Source organism: Cupressus sempervirens, chromosome 6 (assembly GCF_028749045.1).
Source record: "Cupressus sempervirens isolate cs-2001-9-10 chromosome 6, ASM2874904v1, whole genome shotgun sequence".
NCBI classification, from domain to species: domain Eukaryota; kingdom Viridiplantae; phylum Streptophyta; class Pinopsida; order Cupressales; family Cupressaceae; genus Cupressus; species Cupressus sempervirens.
Window position 1 is genome coordinate 513,827,176 of NC_143123.1, and position 12,091 is coordinate 513,839,266.

At 34.3% G+C, this 12,091-nt stretch overlaps 1 protein-coding gene across 1 annotated transcript in view; it reads left to right on the top strand.

The window, feature by feature from the left end:
* Positions 1-12,091, top strand: part of INDH (INDH1(iron-sulfur protein required for NADH dehydrogenase)) — a 191,561-nt gene that overhangs the window by 105,029 nt on the left and 74,441 nt on the right. The window contains exon 4 of the mRNA XM_089788749.1: positions 1,448-1,545. Coding sequence (XP_089644875.1) covers positions 1,448-1,545 — 98 coding nt within the window. The remainder of the gene's footprint in view (positions 1-1,447; positions 1,546-12,091) is intronic.

The window sequence follows — 12,091 nt, forward strand, 5'->3', positions numbered from 1 at the left end:
AAAACATACAAAAGATTGGAGTCATTATGAGCTATCTTCTCTTGCTTTTTGGAACACATATTTGGTTGAGTGGGTAGGTCTAACAATCCAGTGTTTAGACATTGATTCTTATTTTTGCCACCCAGCATCCTCTTTGGAGGCTTCTATGGGTGAGTGAAAGAAGTAAAGATTCTGTAGGACCAGATTGGTAAGTTTTAACAGGCTTGCAGCCTTTTTTTGCAAGATCTACAAATGTATCATGAGGAATGGTAATTATTTCAGAGCGCAACTCCTCTTGAGGAAGAATACCATATAGGTTATGAGAAATGCTTGACGCAGAAGTAGGAAAGGCTGAAGGCTTACATTTGCAACACACACTTCAACCTAGATTGTTGAGGAAGAGGAACAGAAGACTGAACCTGAAACTAAGGAAGGCTTTAGATTGTTGAGGACCAGGAAAAGAAGACTGAGTCTGGAAGGAAAAGAAGGTAAGATTTGTTTAGAAGGAGATACATCTGGCTGCAACACTGCAAAAGACTTTATAAGGTGGTTATATTGAGTCACAGCTTATAAATTATATCAAACAAAATGTTCTTTAGTCATTAGGATGTGTCCAAACAGTACTAACCTGCATTATTTTGATTTGTTCTGGCAAGGGTTAATCTAGTTTGATATCTAGTATTCACACATGTGGATCTGTGGTTCAGAGGATGTCATGGCAAGGTGTGGTCAGAGAGTACAGCCAACTACTGACTTTCTTAAGAGATATTTCTGCCCAAAATTCCCCTGAAAGATCTAGAAAACAAATCCACATCAGAACAAATGTCAGAAGAAAAAACTGCAGTGCAACACTTAGTGGTGCATAATCATATCTCAACCAGGTTGACAGCTTTTAAATTTCATGCTATTTGTTTGTTAAGACGCCTTATTGGTGATCCATTTATAAGTGTCAGGTTGCTTTAAGGATTTTGTTAATGTATATTGATTTGGAAAGTACACTGTGAAAGTTGATCGTACTGGTTTTGAAGAAAGGCACATAATCTGCACATTCTCTTCCCCTTGTCATTTCTCAATTTTATTCTCTGTTTTTTGGTGAGATTTATTATACCAGTTTTCTTTCTATTTCTTTCTTAGTTTTCAAACAAAGAAGCTTAATGCTTCATATGCTATTCCCCTTAATTTTGATTTCTCATTATATCTATGTTTATGATAATAGGTCTTGCTGACGTCCCTTCAATCTGGGTTCATCCTGATTCTCAATTTAGTCACATTGTTTCTTAATTTAACTAGATTTGCCGTTTAATATCTATCTATCCATTCACGTTTTTCTGGAATATCACCCCTGCTGTTATTCTCCATTTTTGTTTCTTTTTTTGTGTTTTTGGTTTTTCGGATTGCATGTGTGGCAGAGAGAAAAAGGCGGCAATGTTTCAAGAAACATGGTTGATCTTGGAGTGGCTTTCTGTAGATATGAAGATGGTGCCTATGGAGAATCATGGGGTTAAATGTATTTCAATGGGATTCCTCACAGAAAAAGATGCTCCAATTGTATGGAGGGGTCCTATGGTAAGTTTCTAAAAGTTGTTAAAGTATTTCTCTATTGTTTAGTCGGGCCTTATTTTCTCCAGTCTCTTTCTTCATTACATTTCTACCAAGATAAAGACATTTCATTCATATTAATTTAAATATTTTAATTTAATTGCACAGTGTAAAGGAACATATCCTGTGGTGTTGACTTCCACACATAAATTTATTCCAAGTTACTGCCAATGGATAATTCCTTTTTTGTTTTTATTTGTGATTCTTATAATCCAATAGCCTTTTATTCATGTAAGTTCTACCATAAAAATTGATTGTTAGAGAATTGCTTCTCAGGGACGTGTTTCTGGTAGCTCTTAAGTATGCTTCATTCTATATTACTAAGAACATGCATTCTAGCTTGAATATGTCTTACCTTTACAGCTGTTAACTGTTGATGGGTAAACTATAAAATGTATGTTGCTTCATTATACTTCTTCTTTTGGTCAATTTTTCTATGTGGTCTATATTGTTGTATATAAAATTGCTATAATGAATCTTTCCAAAAGTGGGTGCTCAGATGGGATAATTGAGAAAACGCCCAATCTGCTACTTCAATAACTACCAAACCGAGAATAAAGTGGTGAGAATGTAATGTACTTCATAAGGAATAGAAGAAAGAATTAATAAATACCATAAACAATTAGAGTGTTTATATCAATAAGTTGCAATTAATAGTGCATGACAGAAGGAAATAGCAACAATTACCCAACCAAAGATAGGTGATGATTAACTCTCAATATATGAGGTCGCTGTTAAAGATGATTAGATTTATTTCAGACTTGAACTGTATATGTATTTTAATTTCAGAATGTCATTCTTACTAATCTCTGTATTTTCTTGCAGGTTGTAGCATGAACAAAACAATAGTCTCTCACAAATATAGTGGGGAAGATATATAGTAATTACGCTTATATTGTTTCAGATTTGTATCACTGATTTCTAAATATGAATAAGAGAGATCAATCTTCAGATTGGTTTGCACTAATGATTTCGGTACTTGACATATCATAGATCAAGTTTGAATTTATGTATAAATTTTGAGGGGTACGATGGTGGATAGACATGTCTCTTCCAATGTGGAGACATATCTCTCCATCATCCTACCATTTCATAACTCCATACTTATCTAAACAAATAATAAATACAGATCGGTGATTATATATAGCGGTTCATATACTAATTACGAACATGATTTGACTGTTATCTTCAATGTGTAACACTCTTTAATCAGATGTAAATCTGATCGCTGCAATATACATTTATTATCAGTGACAAGTGACAAGTTTTCTAATATCGATTAGATCAATAATTATCAAATAACAATAACACTATTTAATAATGCAGGTCAATAGTCTCAAATTTTTACTTGAACAAATACATAATGTTTCAATCTGATTTGTGAATGGTGATTCGATTTATCAATAAGATTAATATAATGATATAAAATCAAATGTTAAATTGAAGAGCACATGATTATACTGAGAGGGGGGTGTGTGTGGATGAGTATAATAATGAATTTGCCATTTTAAAACTTTTATCCAAACAATTAGCTTCAAATGCTGAAATGAACAATCATGCACATGAACCCAGTGATACAAAGATTTACGTGGAAATCCAATGTAGGAGAAAACCATGGCAAAAAAAATGCTTTCTTATATAAACTATTTTTTTACAATGTTTTGTAGGCTACAACCTACTAGAGGCTCCAATCCTTATGTTTACGAGCACTGACCTATTGGAAGCTCCAATTCCCTTTACTTGTCTTCATAACCCTCTGCACATAAACTTCTTTTCCACCTTCGCAATTTTGCTTACTCAATTGATAATGATATATCCTTCACACACAATTCTTTTTCTTATTCAATATGCACCCACTCCTTTCTTTATTTTCTTCTAAACCATACAAACATTTTCTTTTAACAATCCAAGGTATTCTGATATATATATATATATCTTTTTAGGCTTCTCTTATTTGTCTTGCATTACCTTTCTTCAATATAAATATATATATCAGATTCTACAAATCTGAATATAATATTTCTTTTATTTTTACTCTATTCTTTTTGTTCTTCTCTCATCTGCGGAGTCTTTTATTTTTACTTCTCGTAATCCATATCTGTTAAGCTCCTGCACTTTCATACTTTATATTCTTTTGTTATTTATTCTTCTCAACACTTATTTTCTTCTTCAATCTAACTTTATTTATACCTTTATCTCCAAAAAGTCACACCTTTCCAAGTGAAGAGGTATGTCTTAATGACTTTTCTTTTGATGATATTGCCATCAGGATGTTACTGTGTAGTTTTTGAATCAAACTCATTGACCCATATTTCATGAGTAGTGATTCAACATGAATCCATCTCTCATGAGTATAAGTGGAACACTTAGCACTCATTGGATTGAGTTTGACTCAAAACTACACAGTAAAATCCTGATAGCAATATTATAATTTGACTTGCTGTGGAAATTATCTCCTACTTATCAACTTTTCTTTTATTTATAAACCTTATTAAATAAAGTAATCTTTTAATTAATGTTGTCAATTGAATGTGCCTCTCCCTCACAAACTGGTCTTAATCGCACTCCTTTGAAGATCACAACTCTTTAATATATTCCTTACTAATAATTTTTTGTGTTTCTCCTGAATATTGCTACTAGGAGTGAGTCAAACTGGTGACAATCTCCAGGATACTCAAAGTGTGGTTTACATATGTGCTGCATATTTATTTACTTATCACAAACTGATTCATTAAGTGACGATTAATAAAATTGTTGACACATTTGCTGTTGGACCTTGCTCAATTACTTTCAATGACCAATTTTGACGATACCTCAATTGGATAATGTGATAATCCCCAATGGAACAGAATAATAAATAAGATAAGAATGATAAAGTAGATTTTTCCTAGCAATATCACAAGATAAAAAAATGACTAGAAACTATAAATCAACATTCCTTCCAATTGGCATTTATATTTAAATTCAAAATTATTGTTATTTCCTATAATAATTAATTATTATTATTCCCCTTGTCACTTATTCTTTCAAACATTAAAACAATAATAATAAACCAATATTATCTTGAGTATTTAAAAGGACTAACTAAAGTATGAAGATCATAATAAATGACTTATTACAATGGAAAAGGAAGCCGACCCGTCAAACATCACGACCCCCCCAAAACGGTAGACTTCATGCATATAACTAATGGCCATTTCCGAAGGAAGAAGGAAACCAAAGCATAGTCGAGCATTCGGAAGAAGAGACAATCCAGTATATAGTCAAGGTATAAATCACAGGATAAACTCCCAATCATACTATATCGAACAAGGCCTCGTCCCCAGCACACCCGCCAGGAATAGCAAGGAAGGAAGCACGCGGAAATCATCTCCAGAAAGGAATAAAAGACATATAGTCATTGATAGTAAAGGTTTTGTATCAATTTGGATGTTAAGAGCAAGACAAGCATCATACTTTGGAACAGCGACAGAAGGAAGTGTAATTCACAAGAACAAGATCGGTTGGAGATATCAAATTCTAGAATTGAGTAAGAAGTAATGGAGAGTACTCCCCAACCTTGGCAAACTTCATCACGACAGTTATTGATATGTGGCAGTCATAGAGGCATCCATCATTAAGGGAGAAGAAACGAAGTTTGCTATTGGAGCAACCATTAACCAAGGTCTACCCATTCTTCCGCTACAACACTCACACAACTACAAACAAAGTAAGAATCAGCCTTCCACATCTTAGAAGAATCAGAGAATTGTCCCTAGAGTCAGAATCTTCTGCAAACAAATAGTCCTGGGTCTAAGATCTATTGAGCTAAGAAGTCTATTGACAGAGACATAGGATGATTAGAATAACTCTGAATCCAAAATAAGAATTAAGGCAGAGATCATCTATCTTTGAAGGTCGGTATACTGGAAAATACAGGCATATGCATGTGAAAGGATGGATATATCTATTAAGGTTATCCATAAGGCCTAAACTGAGAATTCTTCTTGGAAGGATGGATATATTAGGAATGATTATCCATAGGTCTTAAAGAGAGAAAGTATAGTGAGAAGACGATGCTTAGTGGAGAGTTGTCCTAACATAGCTAAAGCTACAGGAAACCCTTCCTCAGGAACTAAGTATCTCATTACTGCCTCTCATTAAGAAGGGAAGCAATTGGGATTAGTAACCTTACATTGTTCTCTAATAATTAAATAATGTTCTATTTTGATTCATAACTCCACTAGAGTACTAACATCTTTGTAGGTGCAGAAGGTAGAAGTGGGAAATTTAACCAAATAGCCAAGGGGACATTACAGTGGTGTCAGAGCATCGATCTTGCCATCCTGGAACAACAATTCATTCAAACTTATGAAAGAAGACCTAAAAAACCACCATGAATGAAATGACAAACGAACTAATGGCTTTTATGGAACATACTAATCAAACCGTCATGAGTCAATATGAAAAATTAGATAAATCCAATTAGGCCCTTCTAAACACTTTACAGAACATGGGGAATTCCATCAATAACCTCAAGAATAACTCGTCCCATGGGAGAGACATAAATTCGAATGAACTAGATAGTAATGCGTCATCATCTTCTTGAATCCCAAGACCTCCCTTCTTACCAAGGGAAGAAATACCTACGGAAGAGGAAAGAATAGATCAACCCAACAGTAGTATAATAGATAATACAAGGGACTATGCAAGCCTTGAACTTGAATTCAGGGGACTTATAACATTTGGGGAATTTTGCGAAGGTCAAAAACATGAGGTCCTTAAAAGACCGAGAAGGCATATAAATAAAGATTTGAAACACAAAGTGAACAAAGTGATACTACCCAATTTTGATGGACCAAGAAAAATGACAGCCCATGCATGGCTCCAAAAACTAAACTCCTACTTTACACTTAGCCCAATGACTGAAGAAGACGCCCTTCAATTTTCCATATTTCACTTAGAAGGAACAACTCATGAATGGTGGCACATTGGGCTTCTCTCCCTAGGCCTTTAAAACGTAACTTCATACCAATAATTCTCTCAAAAGCTTATCAGACAGTTTGATCAAGTTGAATGTGAATGGTACTTCAAAGAACTGACCCATTTAAAACAGCATGGAACAGTCGAGGAATTTGTAAATGAATTTCAAGAGCTTTCAGTCATGGTTCTTGACTTATTCCAAAGGAGACTTACCTATTTGTTGAAGGTCTAAAAGATCCCATTAAAAAATATAGTTAACCCTTTAGAACCTCAAACGGTGGAAGAAGCCATTCAAAAGGTCCGGAAGGTGGAATCAAATGTATCGAAGGAAAGATTTAGGACTTACCCCCCTAAAAATCAAAACAAGTATGAAGGATCAAAAAGGGAAAATAAGGAAAAGACATGTTACTTTTGTGAGAGCAATGGAATCCAGGGCATCGATGTCAAGGAAAATAAGCTATTGGAAAGAGGGATGAATTATCAAAAAAGGGTTGTGCTTCAAATGCAAAGAACCTTGGGCATGAGACCACTAATGTAAGAGGAGACAACTGCATAGGATGGAAGAAGCAAGTATGAACGAAGCTCCCAATAAAAGAATCAAGATGGATGAGAAGGAATTTGGGATGCTAGCAGTAGTTACCCAAGAGAGTGGAAAGAGACCTTTCCGTGTCAAAGGAATATTAAAGGGTCAAAGGGTGATTGCCCTAATAGATTTTGGAGCCTCCCACAACTTCATTAGCAAGGACCTAGTGGAAAAAAGAAGACTAAAAACTTAAAAATTTAAAGGGTTTAAGGCGATAATGGGCAATGGTACCTTGTTCAATGCATCAAGATCATTCCACAATTAGAAATTACTCTAAATGATCACATTATAAAAGTAGATTTCTTTGTTGTGAAATTTCAAAATGATATCATCCACAAAATGCCTTGGATTGAATTCTTAGCGTGTTTTACTATCGATAATCCCTAGGTGTGTTTTAAACATGAAGGGAAAGATATAATGTCAAAAGGATTACCTGGTGGATCCCTGAAAGTAGTATCTTGCAATAGAATCGAACGTATCCTCAGGCATAACCAATGAGAATGGATAGCTAAATTTTTGGTTCTTGATAAATCACCTAGTAATGAACTTATGGTACATGTCGATATACATTCCATCCTGAAGAAGCACCAAAGGATCTTTGAAGATATCCCTCGAGGTTTGCCACCAAAAAGGGGGTTTGAGCATTCCATTGAATTAGAAGGAGCTAAACCTATTATAACAACCCCGTATAGACATCCCCACAAATACAAATAAGAGATCAAAAAGACTATTAAAAAATTATTGGAAATGGGACACATCCCACCAAGCTGCAGTCCATTTGCTTCTTTAGTAGTACTTGTCAAGAAGGACGGAACTATGAGGATGTGCATCGATTACAGAGCTTTAAATAAGAAGACTATCAAGAATAGGTATTCAATCCCAAGGATAGATGAGTTGATGGATGAATTACATGGTGCTCGATACTTTTCAAAAATTGATTTAGGATCAGGATATCATCAGATCAGGATGAGGAAGGAAGACGTTCCCAAAACAACATTTAGATGCCATTATGAACATTTTGAATTTCTAGTACTTCCATTCAGTCTTACTAATGCTTCGGCTAATTTTCAATCTTGCATGAATCACATTTTTAGACAACAATTAAGGAAATTTCTCCTTATATTTTTCGATGACATACTCATTTATAGCAAGACTTGGAAAGAACATTTGCAACATATCAAAGAAAGCCTAAATATTTTTGGAATAGAGTCATTATATGCCAAAATCTCAAAATATGAGTTCGAGTTGGAGGAGATTCCTCACTTGGGGCATAAGATCAATGCTCAAGGAGTAAGTGTAGATGAAGAGAAAATCAAAGCTACAAAAGAATGGCCAAGACCCAAAACCCTAACTCAATTTCGGGGGTTTGTTGGACTATGCAATTATTATAGACGGTTTGTGAAAGGGTTCTCTAAGATTACCGCCCCCTTACAAACTTAACCAGAGAAAGGTACCTTTGCATGGAACGAAAAAGAACAACAAGCATTTGATGAACTAAAAGAAATCATGAGTTCTTGTCTAGTATTGGCTATAACTAATTTTACAATACCTTTTGAGCTACAATGTGATGCATCAGGAGATAGGATTGGAGCAGTCCTCATGCAAAAGAAACATCCCATAGCATTTGACAGTTGTAAACTCTCAGAATTTGAAAAGCACTACTCTATATATGATAAATAAAGAAATGTTAGCTATTAGGCATGCCTTAACCAAGTTTTGACAATACCTAGTTTGTGGTAAGTTCATTGTGAAGACAGACCATAACAACTTACGTTTCTTCCTAAGCTAGAAAGATCTTAATGATTGACAACAAAAATGGGTTAGCCGGATTCAGGAATATGATTTTGACATAGAATATGTAAAAGGGGTGAATAATGGAGTTGCTGATGCTCTATCTAGACACCCCCTCCTCAATATTGTGACTCGTATTTCAAGAGATTGGAAGGAAGATATCATTACTGAATACGCAAAAGACCTTGAAGCCAGTGCCATACTAGAAGGAAAAGCTCCAAATGAAGATTTCAAAATACAAGATGATATTATACTTTACAAAGGAAGAGTATTTCTGACCCCTAGATCAAGGATGAGGAAAACCATCTTAAAGGAGTGTCATAATAACCCCTTGTCTGGCCACCAAGGATATTTAAAAACATATAAACAAATAAGAGAAAATCTTTCATGGAAAGGCTTGAAGAAAGATGTCCAGAAGCATGTACGAGAATGTATGACATGTCAACAGATTAAGGCAGAACAAACATATCCAATAGGGCTCCTGCAACTATTACCCATTCCAAATCAGAAATGGGAAAGCATTTTGATGGATTTCATAACTGGTTTACTGAAAGTATAAGTTAATAACAATATTTATGTAGTAGTGGATAGACTCACAAAATATGCTCATTTTTTTTCCGGTTGCCACTGAATCATTAGCACAACAGATAGCTGAATTGTTCTTCGGAAAAGTATTTAGACTCCATGGACTCCCGCAAAATATAATCAGTGATAGAGATAGCAAATTCATCAGTCAATTTTGGCAAGAGCTATTTAAGCTAGCAGGAACGGGTTTAACTCCCAACACAAATTATCACCCGCAAACAAATGGACAAACTGAGATAGTAAACAAGTGGTTAGAAGGCTATATGAGGAACTACATAACTGGACAACAGAAAACATGGATCAAATGGCTGCATTTAGGCAAATTTCGCTATAATACCACCTATCACATGTCCATTAGAATGACTCCTTTCAAAGTTTTGTACTGGTATGAGGCACTGACATTTGTAAGCTTATTCCCATAAGATAGTCGAGTACCGAGTGCACAAGAATTTGTCCAACAGAATACAAACATTTTAAAAACTCTAAAGGAGAACTTACAACAGGTCCAGAATCAACAAAAGATCTATACAGACCAAAAATGCACTAAAAGACATTTGATGATGGAGATCTAGTGTTCTTAAGATTACAACCATATAAACAAACTTCAATAGAAAGGAATGGAGTAGAGAAGCTAAAACCACGGTTCTATGGACCATATAAAATATTGAGGAAAATTGGAGAAGTGGCATACGAACTACAACTCCCTAAAGGGAGTAAGATCGACAATATCTTTCATGTCTCTTGACTCAAAAAGGTATTGGGGAAACAAATACAACCATGTGCAGAACTACCCCCCTTAGATGATGAAGGTCAACTGGTCTTAGAACTCGAAGTTGTGTTAGATACTCGAGAAAGAAAATTGAGGAATAGAACCAGTACAAAGTATTTAATCCAATGGAGGAAACTACCTAAGGAAGACAACCCTTGGGAAAGGGAAGAAACAATCAAATTGTTTGAGGACGAGCAAAATCAAGTGGGGTAGACTGTGATGATCTCCAATGGAACAGACTAATAAATAAGATAAGAATGATATGTAGATTTTTCCCAGCATTATCACAAGATAAGAAAAGTGACTAGAAACTATAAATTAACATTCCTTCCAATTGGCATTAATATTTAAATTTAAAATTATTGTTATTTCCTATAATAGTTAATTATTATTATTCCCCTTGTCACTTATTCTTTCAAACATTAAAACAATAATAATAAACCAATATTATATATATATTTTGATATATATATCAACATTGTATCTTACGATTAAATCAAACCGATTGTAGCTATAATCTTAACACTTCCTCTTAGCTAGGGAGGATTTGTCATGGAACACAATATGCTCTCAAGCAAATGGAGATATAACATCTCAATGTGATATTGCTGGAATGGCATATTTACAAATATCAACATAAATCCATCAACACACACACATATATATATATATATATATATATATATATATATATATATATATATATATATATATATATATTAACATATATTACATATGGAATTTGCTTCAATTCACTATGAGGCTAAATTTCTCAATAGTATGTATGTGTAGTGACCCTACTCAAATCTAATTGAGAAATTTTGATTGAAGGCTCAAGAAATTTTGTCAAACACTTTGCATACAAGGGGTCATATGACTGATATAACTTTTCAGATTGCTGCAATGGCTCTTGTTTTGATTTGCATCAAAGAGAATGCTTACAAAAAGACTCCAGATTGTCTAAACAATGACCTAACATGAATGTGCAACTAATTTTGGCAATATTCAACACATATATGTGACTTAAACTACTTGCAATATGCAGCTACAGCAACTAGTAATTATGACAAATACTTTGGATGCAACCTAAGATGGCATTAATGCACTTACAACCAAGTGGCATTAATATAAACACTTAGTATGCAAAATTAGAACATTATTTATGCCAAAAAGAGAACTTACAGCCAATTGACATTTTGTCAAACAATTGGCATGCAAACTAATAAGCTGATCATCAAACTCTAGGTTTGCAATATAGATAGTCTAAAAATTACAATGCTCTTTCAATTGCAAAATCCTAGCCTTCCTTTGATACCAATAATGCCAAATGGCAAACAAAGACAAGTACAATGTAAAATAGTGAAGTGCTGAAGCTATATTTTGTACTCAGCTGAAAACCTACATTTCTCAGAAAATATGCCAAATGAGAAGTGAAGAACCTGATTGTAGATGGCTGCAATAATTTTTACCAACGCTGAAGATGCCAACACCCAAGCCAAAGTCACTCCAAATCTGAAAATGTATTTCCTTGCAGATTTTCAAAAATGTCTAGGAGTTTTGAAAATTCTGAAAATTGGATCAGACTTGTAGCAAAAACGAACAGTAGGTATAAATCTTTCCTCCACCACAAATTAAGCCTTCCAAAGATGTCCTACGATCAATTCATGACTGAAAATGAATAGACCTCAGAAAATGCCCTCCTTCTATAATTTTGGGTTTGATGAAAGAAGCCTCCTAAAATTTCGGATCTGCTAAAAATGGCTTCCTATAATTTTGGACCTGCTAAAAATGGCTTCCAATAATTTCGGATCTGCTAAAAATGG